This window comes from Daucus carota, chromosome 6, assembly GCF_001625215.2.
Source record: "Daucus carota subsp. sativus chromosome 6, DH1 v3.0, whole genome shotgun sequence".
Lineage (NCBI taxonomy): Eukaryota > Viridiplantae > Streptophyta > Magnoliopsida > Apiales > Apiaceae > Daucus > Daucus carota.
Genome location: NC_030386.2, coordinates 25,171,391 through 25,190,976, shown reverse-complemented (window position 1 = coordinate 25,190,976; position 19,586 = coordinate 25,171,391). Strand labels below are relative to the sequence as shown.

Below are 19,586 nucleotides of genomic sequence, written 5' to 3'. Positions count from 1 at the left end.
GTTTTTTAAAGGATAGGTTTCAGTTATGAGGAATTTAATATTTTAAATTTTAAATTAATTAGAATCAATAATTTAAAAATATGTTAATTCAAATATATTAATTTCATATCTTATTACTTTTTGTTCAAATACAATATGAAAATGTATTGAAATCTTATTATTATTTTTATTAACCGGCTTAAATCTCATTATTTAAACAACATTAATATATTTTCGGCAACCATGTATTTTTGTTACAAAGTAAAAGTTTTCAATAATATCGAAAATGCCAAATTAGTTAAGTTTACTTAAAATACATAGATAGTCATTATAGGCTTATAGCTATCAAATTAAGTCTTCATTATTTCTGATTACGTTAAAAAATTTTTTTTTTTTTTTTTTTTTGAAAATGAGAATAAATCTCAACGAGAATCGGCAATTCACCGTGATAATTCTTTCATTCAAGAAAGCTTATTATCTAACCGTCGGACATGCAAGATGACCGGGGAAATTTAGACAATAAAACTTTAATGTCCGAAAAGAAAACCGGCCTTCTTCCAAGAATCCTGAAAATAAAACAAGAGAAACAAAAGAATATAAGTCGATATATTTAACAGATTACATCAAAATATTCCCACAATCATGATAACTCATGATTGAGACAATTAAGTTCTTAATTAAGGCATAATAATAAAATATTAATATCCTTAATTAAGACACAATTAACGCCCTCAAATAAGGCCTGATTAACGCCCTCAATAAATAGGCACAATTTACGCCCTCAATAATTGAGGCACAATTTACGCCCTCAATAAAGAGGCATAATTAACGAGGCACAATTACCGCCTTCAATTAAGGCACAATTAACGCACTTTCCTTTCTGAAACCGGATCCCGTCCTGAAACCGCCGTCACCGCCACCATCCGCCACCACCGCTATGCTATCGATCAAGTTGTCTCGTCGTATGCGAAGCGAACAACGAAGCGTATCACATGTAACACGAAAAATCGCCAAAAACACCAAAAACCAAACAAAACACATGGATTAAACAAACAAACAAATACACACAAACAAACAAACAAGATTAAAATCAACACCTTTCGCAATTCCACTCAAAATCATGAGAAAAAGAAAGAATATTGTAAATAATTATAATAGAAAAGCATACCATATCATATTGTTCACGTAAGAAATATCAAAAATCAAGAAGAGACATACCCATGAACTGATTAGAAGAAGCATGAGCACATTTTGCAGATTTTCCCATGCATATTCCCATTTTCTCTTCACCACCAAACTCTCAGAAGCAAGCCAATTTATGTCAACAAAAAGAGAAGGCTTTAGGATAGGGGGGATTGACGTCCGGAGATGAAATCAGAGCCGTAGAAATCGAAAATTGGATAGCCAAAACAATAAAAATACACGATTTTCTGATCTCGAGACCCATTTTTATTGTTTGGAAGGAGGAAGATTGAAGCTTTTTTTCACGTTAAAAAATTATTTAAATGCTCAAAAAGTCTATTGTTGACCAACACAGTATCACTGACGGTCAACACTAACGAAAATCATCAAATCCTGTAAATTTGGCCCGGGCTAAATCATTTGGTGTGCAAAGTGTATACTATATCACAAATACTGGAATCTAAGGGGCCGTTTGGTTGGGCTTAAAAGAAGCGACTTATTGCTTAAAGTAAAGAAGTGGATTATAAGTGATAAGTTGGTTTGGACTTATAAGCTATTTAAGTGTTTGGATAAATTCATTAAAATTCACGACTTATTAGGTATAAAAATTGCTAAAATAATAATAAAATATCATAAACTATCTTTTAGAATGATCCTACACATTGTTGTGAAGTTAAATTTCGAAAAAAAATAAGTCAAGAAAAAAAGCTAGCATTTCTAACTTCCAAAATTTCAGCTTATAAGTCGCCAGAAGTGCTTCTAACTTCTTTACACAAACACTCCGCAAGAAGTAGAAGTTGGCTTATAAGCTAGAAGTCGGCTTAAAAGCCGTAGCCAAACACCACCTAAGTGATGATATCAAATCAACATGCTGATAAAGTGATAATCAGACTGGTCATTCAGCAAGCCATGTCCACTCTACCTGAACCTAAAACCCTCGCCCCCAATACCATGCCTACACATACCAGTCATCCTGTTGCTCAGATCTTTCCAGGAAAGTTGTAGATGTAAGATCCTACAGGATGGTAGATTTACTGCTCGCAACCTGACACTGATGACTTAACAATAATGGGGATATACGAGAGAAGTCAGAGAGAAATGATACATCAACAAATTATTTTGATAAAAAGTTTCACCATGTTGTACTTTGATCAGGTTTGTGTGTATGGGTGAAAGCACAAGAGAACAAGTCAGTTGACTCATTCAATGCTATTCTTTATTACAACTTTACGTAATCATACTACATCAAGAAAAGAATTGCTGAATCCAGCTAAAAGAATGATAACTGATTATATGACGGGTTACCAGTAGGTGAACGTGTTCCAGAATCACAGCAGTCGAATTAATACCTGACTGTTGTTTCACCGACGTCAATTCTATATAAGAATAGAGATGAATATAATCTGTGCATACCGATACAGGGATCTTTACTATCTTTCTCAAATTCTTTAATCTATCTATGGAGGGAAAAGTCGTTCTCGCAAGCACAAAGAATAACATGGTTGTTGTCATCATTGCTGATGATGAGTTCATTATTCTTTCGTACAAGATCGTTCTGCACATCAAAATGAAAAGTCAATCCAACAGAAAATACTGTAGTTGCTCTGCTTAAAAATAATTCTGCAGATGATAGTTGTAACATAAGCATGTTACCTCATAAGAAGTAAGAAACACAGTTTCCTATCCTATACAATCATTACAACTAAGCCATTGCTTTTATAACCAGTTACTAGCCTACTACAAGCATAGCATCCTCACTTCAATTCTAAAATAGATCAAAGAGATGGTAAATGATACCTCATATAGCATATCATTTGCAAGATAATTAAATGTCTACACTTGGTGGTACACTATACATGTTATGATAAAACATTAACAATCATAGCAACAGTCAGAAACAGTCTAAAATGTTTAAACAAAGTGACAGTGTAGGCTGTTGACTAATCATCTAGTGGCCTAGTTTTCCAGTTGCATTGACCCTCATACCACCACCCTAATGTATGCTCTATATCACCCTCCCTACTTCACTCTTATCATTTAAGTGCAGAAAAGTTAATTAATCGTCTATTGGCCTAGTTTGCAAGTTGCATTGACCAGAGTTTTCATTTCTTACCAATACCCTAAAGTATGCTCAATATCACCTCTCTCTAAGTAGAGTTTCTTCACACACTATCAATGACGTTCAGAATAGAGATGTCCATTCCATCATGCAAATTCCTCTCTTGTCCATTAATAGACTAGTCAAATCAAAAATTTGATGGCCCATCAGCGAAACCAGCAAGCTCACCAGTTACCAATAAAACAAGTGAGCTTTTTAAGCACAGGTAATGAGCCGCAACACAAAGAAATGCCTGTCTTACTGCATAAGGACACTAGGAACCTAATTAAATGCTAATTTTATCTACTATCTGAAACTCCATTTCTACTGGGCCTAAAGGGACTGATCGGGCCAAGAGGTTCTAGTTTGTTGCCTCTTTCAGTTGTCACTGTGTACAAGATGATGGTCGTATGATGGAAAGTCTCACAAAATAATTGGAAGAAAAAACTGCTCTAATGGTACCACATATCCATCTAGCTCATGTCGCAAAAACTCTAGGGACTGTCTGGAAAACTTTAGCATGAAGTAGCTAAACCATATAAAGATCATGAAGAAGAGAAGAGGGAAAAACAGTCAATACTTAGAAATTCATAGGCAAGTATCATTGAGGTTCCCCATGCTGACATGCTAAAAAACCTTGGACCTAGTCCTCTGTAGAATCCTTGCCAACCATCATCAGCAATCAATCTTCTTACTACTTGTCTTGTAGTGGGTCTCTTTTCATGTCCCATCACCTACAATGTAAAAAGGAAAAGATTATTTCTAAACCAATATGAGAGGCGGCATAGAAACCAGAAATATAAGTGTAAGTATACAGATTCAGGGAGAGCATGACATGCTTAAAAACAATTTTTCCTTCCTTCGTGTAAGGGCCGTATATCTGAGAAAATGACAAAGAACTATCTAATTCGTACTACCTCCGTCCCAAAAAGAATGGCGCTCCGACTTTTTCTAAGCATTTCAATGCGCTTGGAGGAGGAAATTGTAAATGATATTCTTTATTTTTTATTTTTGTATAAAAATGTTGATCTTATATTTTTATACAAGACAAAAAAATCGAAAAAATATTATTTGCAAGAACCTCTGAACACATTAAAATACTGAAATTAGCTTGTAATCTGTTAGTCTAAAGTTTACTCCAGAAGTTCCAATTTGTACTAAACAATAATATTTACTGCCTAGAAGGAAACAGGGATGTGAGCGTTTCATACTTGTATTGATTAATATTTAGAACCAGTTGATATTACATCATTCTGAAGTACAAAATGGCACTATTGAACATACAATATTCAAAATGCGGAGAAGTACAGATATTCAAGTTTACAGTAAATAGATGCACCAAAAGGAATACAAATAATGAGAAGAAAATAAATGATGATAGCTAGTTATACCTGCAACCGGGTCTTGATGGTATCCAGTGGAGTTGTAATGCAAGATGCTGCAGCACCAGCAATAATCCCTCCAGCACCCTGGACTAGTACTAATGTCGACTCACTCGGAGAGGGCTCTTCACTCTCGGTGCCATGACCTAATAACCTGCTCAGTAAATTCAAATGGCATAGTAAAGATTGAGTTGCAAAAACATTGATTATAATATACCTGGGAGAATCCAGGATAGGTGAATAAACATCAATCCCGCCTCATTAACAACCATGATTTATGCTTCTTGATAGCAATATTGCAACGAGAAAAAGGATAAAATCGGAAGATATATCTCGAAAACAAAATGAAAGGATGAGGCATGAATCGTGGCTCAAATAAGCCCTCTAAGGGACTTTATTAAAAGAAATAATGAGCAACCTCATGTAACCAGAATGTTATAAGGTTCAGTCTTATTTAAGGAAATGCTATATATGGAAAGTTCAAAAGTATTAAAAATCTTGAAAATTGGGTGTAGTTACTAATTATTGATCAACTTCTGATATATGTTAACTAGGTTTATTAGAATTTTATATAGATCAAAGCCTTAACGGTCCCAGCTAAAAGCACAGACTTGGGACCAATCCAGGATAACCAAAACTCAAATTATTACTCATGTAAACTAGACTACCCAAAATTTTTGGAATGGAAAACATACAAATTTTATAACATATGAAAGAAACACCCATTAAATTGTTGCAGGATTTCCAAAGCTCGAGACATCATTTGTAACTGATCAGTAAGACGACTTTTATCATGTTTCTGTTGAAAACATCTAGAGCTTTAGTAAAAGCGCTGAACCTAGGAAAAGATTAATCTAGGAAATAATGTAATAATGATCACCAGGCAAGTGTCAATAATCCACATGGTCCAAATTTTCAGTCTCAGTGCTCTTGCCTGAAGTGGGAGAGTTTTCAGCGTGTATCTAAATTGTATAAATAAAAATAAAGGCTTTCTCGTGATTGCATGATCATGCCTATGCCTAGGAATACTGCAGAATCATGCCAAATCAGGAAAACATCAGACTCACAGTAGTGAAAGATTGAAGACTAGATATGGCGTGTGACCATATTTGAAGCTGCATGCCCATGTCTGTTGTTTTTATTAATATTTGATATTTGATTTAATTGGGATTTGTTTTTATTTTATTCTACGGTTTTACATCCCTAAATAAACAACATAATGATGTAATAGTTAAAGATCTTTGATTGAATTAAAAACCATAAAGAATATTCTCTTTATATTTTCTTGTGGATTCAAGGGCTGTCTTGGTGTTTCAAGGATTTCCCGTGTAAGAGTCCTTTTAGAATAAATGCTTGTTTTTCCTACACTTCCGTACTGCGTCACTGCCCTTATTAGTAATCAAGAAAAGGCTATCTTATTTGTAGCTTAGTTGGGTCTTTTAAGCAGTCTAATACTAAAAGGCAAAAGGAAAAGACAACCACTTTATCGGCCAAATTTAAGTATAAGAAAAGCATTACAACACATCAAAATAATGAAAGACAGACAATCGTCTCACCTCCAGATAACACGTTGACTTGAACCATAACTTGCCCACCATACAGCACTAGATGGGGAATATGTCATAACTGAGAGACCAAAACCTCTATAAAATCCTCTAATTCCATCTGATTTTAGAATTTTGCGAGCAACATCCAGCCCTCCATTATAGCTTGTGTGACCTGCGTAACCTTGGACCATCAATCTTTGACTAACCTGATGAAAGAAGTAACAAATAAAGATACCAACCAAATCTAAAACTTCTCAAAGATCAGAAAAGAGAATTATACAAAGCATATATGATCTTTAGCAAATAGGGTAAATCTCATTTAGCCTTCAGATAAGAAAACGGAAAGAAAAAGAATAGTATAATCCCTCATTCCAGAGAGAAGAAGTGTTCGTTAATCTACATTTCAATCTAAATATCCTTAATTGAATGTTTTATAGGTAATCTTAATTAGGAGACGCTAAAAGTCTCTCACAACAAACCCAAAAAATTTCTAGAGACAATTTTCATCAAGATAACGGACAACATACCACGTCAATAGGAACAAATACAGCCTGAGCAAAAAGTGATGCAGTCATGCCAGCTACTCCATTTGCAATGGCTGCTTGAGTAGGTTCTGATACTTTGAATGGTTCAACCATCTTAAACGCAGCTGCTTTTGTTGTCTCTAATGCAGTAAGAAATATAATCCTGGCGGGCACAGCACCAGTAATTACTGTTCCAAAACCTCTGTACAAACCAGGAACACCTTCCGCTTTCAAAAGGCCTCTGACAACAGAGAACGCATTCCTCTCAACAGAATCCTTTGTCACAATCTGCAGCCTAGTCTTTACAACAGAGATAGGATATAGAGCAACCGTAAGACCAGAAAAGATCCCAGCTCCTACGACATAAAACTTAGTTTTATCAAGCCTGCACGATGACAAGGAAATCATGTAAGAACTTAAAGATTGAAAAGTTAAAAAGGGCAACACCAAGCTCAGACTGTTGCAGATAAAATGAAATGAGAAGTTTAAACAAAATAACATAAGAAACGTGCACAAGAAGATAATTCCTGCAATATCTCGGGGGAGGAGGTGGATAAGGGATATCAACTGCTTTGATGGGAATTGGACAGGGAATTAGAATTAGATTAACCTGGTTGATATCCCATTAATCATTATCCCAACAGCACCTTGATATGGGATTAACAGGAGTTGAATACTGTGCATAAATGTATAAGAAAGTGTTGAAAATTTAAGAACTAGTTTCCAGCTAAGATAGAAAAAGAGCAGTCCAACTTCATATCTTTAGTTCGTCTAGAAATGCAGGCGAGAAGCTGCTACATTGCCTCGAAACCCTAATGCAAGTTCTTATGCGAAGGAAAATAAATTAGGCCACCCAACTACAAAAATCATACTCGGCTAAATTCATTACAGAAATTACTTACCAATAAAATAGATTGATTATTCACAAATGATAATATCACATACAAATCAACAAAACAATTCTAGGTTGAACTTAATCATATTCCCACGAATCACACCATATTTAAATAATTCAAAACAGACTAAAAAAAACTACTCAATTAAAAGTTAACATAATCTAGAGAAATGTAAATTCAATTATATACACAATTGCACAATTCACGTAAAAACAAACAAGAACACAAGAAAAACAAAGGAATACAAACAAGGTTTATGAAATCAATACTTGTCCCAATCAATTTCTGTAGACTTTGTTTGAGAAGACGTAGGCTCCATTCGAATCACGATCCAATTCTAATTCAATTAAATCTTCTTCTTTGTTGTTTCTTTGAAATCTGATAACACCAAAATTGCGTGTATAAATGATTGGGAAATGCTGCTGGGCTCGCCTCGGCGGAAGTTAGGTCGTTATTTGGTTGTAAGTATATGTGTATGTATAGGTGTAATTTATTTATTTTAATTTATTGTTAGTTTGCTGGGGTTATGTATATATTCTTCGAGTTTCGTGTATTATCATCCATCAACGTTGAATATTTGTCAGGTAACCTCTGCTGTTATTCCCACACATGGCTCGTATTAACCATATATCAAACCGCGTTTTTCAACTTTCTTTCGTTTTTTTTCCTAATATATACTCCCTCCGTCCCACCCATTTCTTTACATTTTTCTTTTTGGTTGTTCTATCCAATTCTTTACATTTCAAAACTTACCAAAAATAGTCAATGGGTCCCACCACTTCTCCACTTTTTTTCTCCTTTTCACACTACTTTTACTCCACTATCTTCTTTTTATACATTAAAAATCAATGGGCCCCACCACTTTACCCACTTTTCTTCCTCTTTTCCACTACTTTATACATATTCCTTAACCTCCGTGCCCAACCCATTTGATAAGAAATGGGTGGGACGGAGGGAGTATATATATTTCATGGTCAATATTAGAACAAAAAATTACTGGATATTATTTTATTATTTAGAAATAAGACGTTTCGGAATTGCGAAGGATAACGGAATCAAGCAAGTTTTATTCTACTGGTTGTTTACTTAAAAATTATCACTCATGTTATCATTTTTAACTATTCTCATTTATATTTTTTGCTATTTTATTAAAGCATATTCAACAATCTAGTTTTTAACCAAAAATTATTAAAAAATATCATAAGGCCTTTCCTTATTTTTATCCGCATGAAATAACACCTTGTTTATGTACCCTATTAAACACTATGATATATTATTGTTCATAACGAGCATTCGAATTAAATCCTAAATCGCCTTGTATTCCGGTCTATTAGACTCATTGTTAGGCATGAAACAGATATCCCTCTTTTGTTGATAGATCAATATAACAATGTTAATATGATTTTTATTTAAAGATTTTAACATCGCTTCAAGCTCCTGCAAAATTTATTCAATTCTCATCGCCTTCATTTTATTCTCTTTACATAAAATTTTACTTAAAAAAATAAACTTGATTCTTTTTGGTGGTAGTGGTTTGTCTTCTTAAGAAATTGAAAGGCTCATTGATTTCATGGCCATGATTATTCTAATTTAATACAGTCATGATAGACGAGCACTCTTATAAATACTCGTCTTCTTGTTTCCATCATCATTTATGTACTTAGGCCTTGATTATTGTATTTAAATGAAGCACGAATCCAAGCTTCATATAATTTAACTATCTCTTATTTTGGAGTATTAGGCCAGCGATTGCAGAATTTTTTTGAGTGTCCGATCAATCAACAGATGAAGACATGTTCCCATACTTAAAATGTATCTAGATACATTCATCACATGTTTTTCCTAATTTAAATACAGTGTTCAAAAATTTTTGACATGGGTTATTACACGATCCAGACTCGTAAAATTAGAGGAACAAGATCGATATAACTTTCAATATAATTAACAATTTTAACCAAGCCTCAACAATTTCAGATCTCCCTGTCGAATGGCTTGTTCTCCCCGGTCCTCCCCGGTCGGAATAGGCCAGTCAATTCCTTCCCTTAGAACCGTACTTGAGAGTTTCCTACCTCGTACGGCTTAGCACTCAATTCTTTTGGTATCCCATAACATTTAATCTATCATATCTAAGAGATTTCTCGTAGATTTCTAACATGGAACCTATTATGAGATCATGTATATAAACCTCTAAATCAAACAAGTTCAAGTTAATGCATCAAAGATTGTCACTTTATTTCATACAAACTATGACTCTTATCTCGTCTCTTGAAAGACCAGTGACTTCTTCCTGGTTATCCTGTTGACATCCAATTCATGATAAAATTAAAATAAAAATAGATTATCTTATAATTCATCAATTTACACACCTAAAATAGATTGGCGTACAAATATATATTTTTCCTGACTTCCAAAATCCGTTAATGTTTGTCACATTATTAAGAAATTTACATGACATTATGCATTGAAACAAGCTGCATTGTCTGGACATTCACATGGCCTCTACACTAAAACGAGTCATATACATAATTTTGCATATAGTTGAAAAACATCAGACTATCATCACTCTCTTCTTCGACTCCTGTTATTAAGATGTCATACAAAACGATCAGCAGAGACTTTAAATATCAAAATACGACTCACTTATTCGGAAAATGACTTATTAAACCAAAAAGACAAAGACTAATCTATCTATCTACTTCTATATATTAAAGGAGAACCAGGGGCAAAATGAGCAAAGAAAATGCCTGTGAAATTACGTATATACCCTCAGTTTTCACATAATTTCTGCAGTGCCCTCAACTCTTCATTTTCTTTGTACTCTCGAACAGTTTCTTCTATGTGTATATTACCCGGCTGCTTTTGATATACCTCAGCTATCCTCTTCGACCAACAATTTACACAACCTCCGCTGTGTATTACACAACCTCCTGGGTTATATTGCCGGCCACCGTCTATAGCATTATGGCTGAGAAGGCGGACGTGGAGACCGAAGCATACAGACACATAAACGCACTAACACAGTTGGTGATGAAATTGGATCTTGCGACTTAGGGTATCCATCATCGCTATTCGGAACTCCATTTAGTCGAGAAATATGGCATCATCTAATAGTGAACCGAGGATTTGTTTCATGATAAAAAGCTTGTGAAGTATGAAGTATCCCTTTTGGTTTCTCTTTCCCTCTTTATTCTTTTCTGCCCTTATTTGTGTTTGTATGTTTCGATTACCCCGTTTATATATATACTGTGCCAATTATATTATTAGCTTTGCTACAATAATATAATCATCTTACAATGTTAGCTTCATTGTTGCCCAACTTCTGATGAAAATTGAGAAGCATGCATGTTTGATATCTCTCAAAATCTCTATACTGCCATCTTTATACGCATGCTTTCTGGTTCTTTCTGCCCAAATAGTATCTAGATGGTGTAGAGCCTACAAACCGGGAACTATTATCTGGGTCATTGAGGCGATATAATCAGCCAGTTGAAAATAGTCTTTTGGAAGGTAATTTGATACTATTATAGTGCAGAATGAGTGACCGACCTTAAGTGGATCTCAGGTGTAATCTGACGTGGCTGCCACATGGAATAAAGGATTAGAGTGTGGGTGGCTTGTGTTGCAGTTATTTCTATCTACGATTCTCCGTAAGTAAGCATTCTCCTTTTATGTTGTATTGTTAAAGTGTTATTTGCATTTGCGAGTCTGGAGAATCTAATACTGATTGGGTGAAAGAAATTGAAAAGCTTCTTTTTACTATATGCTGGCTTATGTTATGATCCGTAATTTTGAACAACTGACTTTTATACAGATGCTTTCTATATCGGTGAACTATGTTCAATAGTTTGGTATGATAAAGAAATTCAGTTATGATTAGATGGTGTTTGATTAAATGCATATGAATAGAATTTGAGTTTTTGTTACACCTCGCCTTGCCACCCCAGTGCATATATAATCACCCGATCGATGAACACTCAAACCGAACTCGACCATCCTTTTGGGAACTGGGGCGCGAGAAGAAATCTGAGTAATTACCATTTTTTATCTCTCACCGAGGAGGTGAGAAAAGTTGACATCAGAAAAGCTTATAAACCGGAAGAAATACCAGTAGCAAGAATTTATTAGCTAGGAGTCTATGACAAACTAATTGATTTATTTTAAAAACCTTAATTAGGTGCAGGGGTGGAGGGATAGAGAACCGAGAGGGTTCTCTCAAGTATTCTGAGTTTTAAATTTCTTTTATATATTTTATACATTATAGCAAACAAAATAGTTGGTACAAGTAAAGAAAGTGGGTGTTACTTAGTGTGTGCCTAGCCCAAATTTTTTTAATAGTCTAAAAACCTTAAACTCATTAGCCATTCTGAATTTTTGTTAACATATTTACATATTGTTACCGGAGTTTATGGTCGTCTCCTCTGCCCCTTGATTATGTCTGATGATATTTCATGTGTATATAGTCTCAAGAATAGCATAGCAACTTCTGAACTATGCAGGATAGCTGATTGTATGTTAATAAAAAAAATTATTGCTTATTTTAGTGCAACTCATATTTATTTCTGCCTCCACCACCGATTATGTCATTTCCTCACGCAAGTTCGACATGTAGAAAAGATTGGTAAATGTTCCTAATACAGCAATTTCCCGAGCAAATTATTTTTTTTCCTTTTACATGTTTCTTAAACATGGAGCTGTCACATTTTTGAAAAAATCTCAGAATTGGTATACCATGTTCCTTAATAATCATAAAGCCAAGCAAATGGACCTGAGAGATCTCTTCATTTCAAAAAAGCAGATCTTATGTTCCAGTTAGAGGTTTGAGATTTGAGCAGAGTCTATGGTCCAGGAATCTGGATTATATGGTTCAGAATATTCTCCTTCATTTTTTCATGAATGCAGAGGGCTGATTTTATTTGTTAAAAATGTTGCATTTTTCAGTCTAATATATGACAAAGTCCCTGCAGTTTTGGTCACTTTTGGCTAAACGTATTTCTTAGTTCTTACAACACTTTTTTCCCTCTATAATATTTTTCTTGATAGACATTTGCCATTTGTAATATTCTTTGTCTGTTAGAAATGTTGCAATTATACATCGTATATGACGAGTTCCAGCAGTATTAGACTATTAGCCAACTTTATTGTTTTCAACCCTTCTTTTTCCCATGTTATATTGCTTGGTAAACTTTTTCCATTTGCAATATCTTCTTGAAGATTGATACCGGAGGCGCCGATGAAGAATCTGACAGCTCGGACTCAGAATCTAATGATGTCTTAGACTTAAGTAAGATTCTGAGTTGAGGCTTGTGCCGGAAGATCATAGTCAATATATGTATGTACTCAATGTTTTCCCACTAGATTTCTTTTGTTTTCTTGCTAGATTAAATTTGATTGGTTATATTTATAAAATCATTTTTGGCTTCTGCTTCTCAGTGGACATACTTTTTGGTGTATTCTGCGAATGTGCTGAGTTGAATCCAGATCCTATTGAGAGTGAAGGTTTGATTTTACTCTTGCAGATTGGGAATCAGATGTTGTCATTGTGTTATGCTTATATTGTGTTGGCTATTTAAAGCATATACGTGTGTCTATTTTTTATTCAGAAGAAGAAGAGCATAATTGGGTTTTTAGTGCTGATCAGGTGGTTACTGATGGCGCAGGTTCAATCATCTCATTTGGTCATCTTGTATAAGTTTCATTCTATTATCATGTTGTTACTAACAGTATTGTTTCTAACCTTCAGATATTAACAGAGGTGGATGACTCGGAATGGAATGGCGTCTTGGCTCCAACCAGCTCAATTGGCTATTCAAATGGAGATAACGACTTGGCCCGTACCGCGCTTCAGGTTATATTTCTGTCGCTATTTCTTTTTAATTGGCTTGTATAATTCTTAAACTACTGCTGGTTGATCCTGTTATAATAATCTTTTTTATTCCTCCTTCCTATTAAGTCGCAATACTAAATTCTAGAGTCTTTTTAGGTTGACCTGTGCTGTTGGGGCCTGTCATTTAGGATTGATGTGATCATGTTAATAATAAATTGTATCGGGTTTGAATTTAGTATGACTGGAATGAGAAGAATCATTCGAGCTCATTTAGAAGCCAAAAGGTTCCGTTCTCCTGCTTTCACGGGAAGTAAACGCTAATAAAAATTACTTTTAGAAGTTACGAATAAAATTATACAAATAGAGAGAGTACAATCTACTTCTTTCATATAACTATGGATGTAGATATTTATTCACCGGAAGTACTGAAAGTGACTTACTTGCTCATCTTGTATGTTACATATATAAACTTTTAATTTGAGATATGAATTTGATTGTTAGTTGATTTGTTTTGCTAGATATGATGTAACATGGAACTGCATTGTTATTTACATTGTGTACAGATTTTAGGACACTAACTATAACTAACATAGTGAATAGCAGACAATAGGATTTTCATGTGAAGAGCTCCTGACCACGAAGTTGGTATATGGTGAGTTGCAGATCGTTTGTTTCATAAATTGAAAGCACAGGTACAGGTAACGACTTGATTTAAGACTTGAATGAGTTGGATAAAAGTCAGGTGACTATTGTAATGTTTTCACAAGTTAGTTAATTATCGCAATATCATATTTTTGCTTAGCAAGTTTAATTTTTTTATCGTGTTTATTATGGTAAGGTCTTAAATTTCTTAAACATGGAGCTGTCACATTTTTGAAAAAATCTCAGAATTGGTATACCATGTTCCTTAATAATCATAAAGCCAAGCAAATGGACCTGAGAGATCTCTTCATTTCAAAAAAGCAGATCTTATGTTCCAGTTAGAGGTTTGAGATTTGAGCAGAGTCTATGGTCCAGGAATCTGGATTATATGGTTCAGAATATTCTCCTTCATTTTTTCATGAATGCAGAGGGCTGATTTTATTTGTTAGAAATGTTGCATTTTTCAGTCTAATATATGACAAAGTCCCTGCAGTTTTGGTCACTTTTGGCTAAACGTATTTCTTAGTTCTTACAACACTTTTTTCCCTCTATAATATTTTTCTTGATAGACATTTGCCATTTGTAATATTCTTTGTCTGTTAGAAATGTTGCAATTTTACATCGTATATGACGAGTTCCAGCAGTATTAGACTATTAGCCAACTTTATTGTTTTCAACCCTTCTTTTTCCCATGTTATATTGCTTGGTAAACTTTTTCCATTTGCAATATCTTCTTGAAGATTGATACCGGAGGCGCCGATGAAGAATCTGACAGCTCGGACTCAGAATCTAATGATGTCTTAGACTTAAGTAAGATTCTGAGTTGAGGCTTGTGCCGGAAGATCATAGTCAATATATGTATGTACTCAATGTTTTCCCACTAGATTTCTTTTGTTTTCTTGCTAGATTAAATTTGATTGGTTATATTTATAAAATCATTTTTGGCTTCTGCTTCTCAGTGGACATACTTTTTGGTGTATTCTGCGAATGTGCTGAGTTGAATCCAGATCCTATTGAGAGTGAAGGTTTGATTTTACTCTTGCAGATTGGGAATCAGATGTTGTCATTGTGTTATGCTTATATTGTGTTGGCTATTTAAAGCATATACGTGTGTCTATTTTTTATTCAGAAGAAGAAGAGCATAATTGGGTTTTTAGTGCTGATCAGGTGGTTACTGATGGCGCAGGTTCAATCATCTCATTTGGTCATCTTGTATAAGTTTCATTCTATTATCATGTTGTTACTAACAGTATTGTTTCTAACCTTCAGATATTAACAGAGGTGGATGACTCGGAATGGAATGGCGTCTTGGCTCCAACCAGCTCAATTGGCTATTCAAATGGAGATAACGACTTGGCCCGTACCGCGCTTCAGGTTATATTTCTGTCGCTATTTCTTTTTAATTGGCTTGTATAATTCTTAAACTACTGCTGGTTGATCCTGTTATAATAATCTTTTTTATTCCTCCTTCCTATTAAGTCGCAATACTAAATTCTAGAGTCTTTTTAGGTTGACCTGTGCTGTTGGGGCCTGTCATTTAGGATTGATGTGATCATGTTAATAATAAATTGTATCGGGTTTGAATTTAGTATGACTGGAATGAGAAGAATCATTCGAGCTCATTTAGAAGCCAAAAGGTTCCGTTCTCCTGCTTTCACGGGAAGTAAACGCTAATAAAAATTACTTTTAGAAGTTACGAATAAAATTATACAAATAGAGAGAGTACAATCTACTTCTTTCATATAACTATGGATGTAGATATTTATTCACCGGAAGTACTGAAAGTGACTTACTTGCTCATCTTGTATGTTACATATATAAACTTTTAATTTGAGATATGAATTTGATTGTTAGTTGATTTGTTTTGCTAGATATGATGTAACATGGAACTGCATTGTTATTTACATTGTGTACAGATTTTAGGACACTAACTATAACTAACATAGTGAATAGCAGACAATAGGATTTTCATGTGAAGAGCTCCTGACCACGAAGTTGGTATATGGTGAGTTGCAGATCGTTTGTTTCATAAATTGAAAGCACAGGTACAGGTAACGACTTGATTTAAGACTTGAATGAGTTGGATAAAAGTCAGGTGACTATTGTAATGTTTTCACAAGTTAGTTAATTATCGCAATATCATATTTTTGCTTAGCAAGTTTAATTTTTTTATCGTGTTTATTATGGTAAGGTCTTAAATTTCTTAAACATGGAGCTGTCACATTTTTGAAAAAATCTCAGAATTGGTATACCATGTTCCTTAATAATCATAAAGCCAAGCAAATGGACCTGAGAGATCTCTTCATTTCAAAAAAGCAGATCTTATGTTCCAGTTAGAGGTTTGAGATTTGAGCAGAGTCTATGGTCCAGGAATCTGGATTATATGGTTCAGAATATTCTCCTTCATTTTTTCATGAATGCAGAGGGCTGATTTTATTTGTTAGAAATGTTGCATTTTTCAGTCTAATATATGACAAAGTCCCTGCAGTTTTGGTCACTTTTGGCTAAACGTATTTCTTAGTTCTTACAACACTTTTTTCCCTCTATAATATTTTTCTTGATAGACATTTGCCATTTGTAATATTCTTTGTCTGTTAGAAATGTTGCAATTTTACATCGTATATGACGAGTTCCAGCAGTATTAGACTATTAGCCAACTTTATTGTTTTCAACCCTTCTTTTTCCCATGTTATATTGCTTGGTAAACTTTTTCCATTTGCAATATCTTCTTGAAGATTGATACCGGAGGCGCCGATGAAGAATCTGACAGCTCGGACTCAGAATCTAATGATGTCTTAGACTTAAGTAAGATTCTGAGTTGAGGCTTGTGCCGGAAGATCATAGTCAATATATGTATGTACTCAATGTTTTCCCACTAGATTTCTTTTGTTTTCTTGCTAGATTAAATTTGATTGGTTATATTTATAAAATCATTTTTGGCTTCTGCTTCTCAGTGGACATACTTTTTGGTGTATTCTGCGAATGTGCTGAGTTGAATCCAGATCCTATTGAGAGTGAAGGTTTGATTTTACTCTTGCAGATTGGGAATCAGATGTTGTCATTGTGTTATGCTTATATTGTGTTGGCTATTTAAAGCATATACGTGTGTCTATTTTTTATTCAGAAGAAGAAGAGCATAATTGGGTTTTTAGTGCTGATCAGGTGGTTACTGATGGCGCAGGTTCAATCATCTCATTTGGTCATCTTGTATAAGTTTCATTCTATTATCATGTTGTTACTAACAGTATTGTTTCTAACCTTCAGATATTAACAGAGGTGGATGACTCGGAATGGAATGGCGTCTTGGCTCCAACCAGCTCAATTGGCTATTCAAATGGAGATAACGACTTGGCCCGTACCGCGCTTCAGGTTATATTTCTGTCGCTATTTCTTTTTAATTGGCTTGTATAATTCTTAAACTACTGCTGGTTGCTCCTGTTATAATAATCTTTTTTATTCCTCCTTCCTATTAAGTCGCAATACTAAATTCTAGAGTCTTTTTAGGTTGACCTGTGCTGTTGGGGCCTATCATTTAGGATTGATGTGATCATGTTAATAATAAATTGTATCGGGTTTGAATTTAGTATGACTGGAATGAGAAGAATCATTCGAGCTCATTTAGAAGCCAAAAGGTTCCGTTCTCCTGCTTTCACGGGAAGTAAACGCTAATAAAAATTACTTTTAGAAGTTACGAATAAAATTATACAAATAGAGAGAGTACAATCTACTTCTTTCTTATAACTATGGATGTAGATATTTATTCACCGGAAGTACTGAAAGTGACTTACTTGCTCATCTTGTATGTTACATATATAAACTTTTAATTTGAGATATGAATTTGATTGTTAGTTGATTTGTTTTGCTAGATATGATGTAACATGGAACTGCATTGTTATTTACATTGTGTACAGATTTTAGGACACTAACTATAACTAACATAGTGAATAGCAGACAATAGGATTTTCATGTGAAGAGCTCCTGACCACGAAGTTGGTATATGGTGAGTTGCAGATCGTTTGTTTCATAAATTGAAAGCACAGGTACAGGTAACGACTTGATTTAAGACTTGAATGAGTTGGATAAAAGTCAGGTGATTATTGTAATGTTTTCACAAGTTAGTTAATTATCGCAATATCATATTTTTGCTTAGCAAGTTTAATTTTTTTATCGTGTTTATTATGGTAAGGTCTTAAATTTCTTAAACATGGAGCTGTCACATTTTTGAAAAAATCTCAGAATTGGTATACCATGTTCCTTAATAATCATAAAGCCAAGCAAATGGACCTGAGAGATCTCTTTTAACTATAAATTGCCATTTTCTACTGAGATAGAAGGATTTAGCTTAGAGCCCCATGTTTAGATTTTATGAGACAAATTTTAGTGCGAGTAAATCTTGTCTTGCCATTAGTTGTATATTTTGGTATGTCCAACAAACGGTATATCTGAAAATTCTTATCGACTATAGGAACTTTCGAATTTATGAAGAGGGTTGTTAACAGCAACAAACTGAAGAGGTTAAGAAGGAGCTTACAACTACAAATTTTAATATCTCACTTTCAAAGCATAGAAGCCAAGTATGTGTCCAACCTCTCCAATTACTTCCAAGCTCTCCAATTACTTACAATCAATGCAAATATATTATGTATTATGGCTCATCAGTCACTACGCTTTTAAATAAATTAATTTTTTACTATTTTTTATTTTATTCGTGACTCTAATAATAATTTTTTCTGGCCCACAGCATGCTCTCAGAAAATTGTACCATGAAAGTCGCGGTGCTTATATGTATTCTATACATATCACCGACCTGTGATCCCAGGAGGACCTTGAAGCCAATCCCCACCAAGTTACAAATTTTTTTTGACATTTCATATGTATTTCAGACTATTATAACATGTCAGATTATAGTATGACTTGAGGACGAGAATTTTGTGGCTAATAAGTTTGTGTTTTATATGCTTACTCTTGAGATATGAGTCGTCTTATGTGGATTTCATTTTTTCTATACTTGGGTTCTGGCATTGTTTTAAGGTCAGTACATAAGGGTTTGGAACGAAGATCATCTAAAATCTAACTATCTTACTTGAACAATGCTTTAAAGAGACAAATCATGCAGAACACTTTCAAGACTTGGGTGGATGATATATACTATGTGTTATAGAAAGTATGAACGTATCTAATTTGATGCTAATCTTTTTATAGTTCTCTACAATTATCGAGAATGGGACCTCTACAAGGATCGACATTATGGTCTCGCTCGAAGCACCCTCTTCGCGGATAGAAATTCATACAAGAGGTCGGCATACGATTAATATACAACCCAAACCAGCAAAACCAGCGAAACACCTTTTTTAATCAGAAACATATTCAGTTATGTAACGATGCCCGTGCCTTGCACGGGCTTTTACGCTAGTTATATATATAATACTGCAACATGGGTTTTTTAGGAGCCAATTAAATCATGTGAAATTACACCTTTACCCTGCTTATGCATACAGTACATTATACACTG

General features: G+C 34.3%; 2 protein-coding genes and 1 long non-coding RNA gene across 7 annotated transcripts; 1 reads left to right on the top strand and 2 right to left on the bottom strand.

Moving 5' to 3' along the window:
- Positions 1-401: 401 nt before the first annotated feature.
- LOC135147054 (uncharacterized) lies at positions 402-1,296 on the bottom strand. The gene is made up of 2 exons (XR_010284457.1): positions 1,198-1,296; positions 402-545 (listed from the first exon to the last, which is right to left on the bottom strand). It is a non-coding gene; the product is annotated as an uncharacterized LOC135147054 (long non-coding RNA).
- Positions 1,297-2,260: 964 nt separating this feature from the next.
- Positions 2,261-8,201, bottom strand: LOC108224989 (uncharacterized). Its single transcript, XM_017399769.2, has 6 exons — positions 7,878-8,201; positions 6,716-7,097; positions 6,198-6,394; positions 4,651-4,795; positions 3,840-3,993; positions 2,261-2,716 (listed from the first exon to the last, which is right to left on the bottom strand). Exons 1-6 carry the CDS (start codon positions 7,925-7,927, stop codon positions 2,694-2,696), a joined length of 951 nt encoding a protein of 316 aa, XP_017255258.1. The 5' UTR covers positions 7,928-8,201; the 3' UTR covers positions 2,261-2,693.
- Positions 8,202-11,990: 3,789 nt separating this feature from the next.
- On the top strand, positions 11,991-19,494 carry LOC108226831 (uncharacterized). 5 transcript variants are annotated; one of them, XM_064079117.1, is made up of 15 exons: positions 12,290-12,937; positions 13,039-13,104; positions 13,209-13,265; positions 13,349-13,453; positions 14,036-14,084; positions 14,815-14,932; positions 15,034-15,099; positions 15,204-15,260; positions 15,344-16,927; positions 17,029-17,094; positions 17,199-17,255; positions 17,339-17,443; positions 18,026-18,074; positions 18,540-18,648; positions 18,816-19,494. In XM_064079117.1, the coding sequence occupies exons 11-15, from the start codon at positions 17,247-17,249 to the stop codon at positions 18,985-18,987; spliced, it is 444 nt and encodes a 147-aa protein (XP_063935187.1). In that variant the 5' UTR covers positions 12,290-12,937; positions 13,039-13,104; positions 13,209-13,265; positions 13,349-13,453; positions 14,036-14,084; positions 14,815-14,932; positions 15,034-15,099; positions 15,204-15,260; positions 15,344-16,927; positions 17,029-17,094; positions 17,199-17,246; the 3' UTR covers positions 18,988-19,494. The 5 variants fall into 5 exon arrangements, with proteins under 5 accessions (XP_063935185.1, XP_063935187.1, XP_063935186.1 ...); XM_064079116.1 differs by having other exon boundaries at positions 13,349-14,932; positions 15,344-15,448; positions 16,031-16,079; positions 16,810-16,927; XM_064079115.1 differs by having other exon boundaries at positions 11,991-12,937; positions 13,349-14,084.
- Positions 19,495-19,586: the final 92 nt, after the last annotated feature.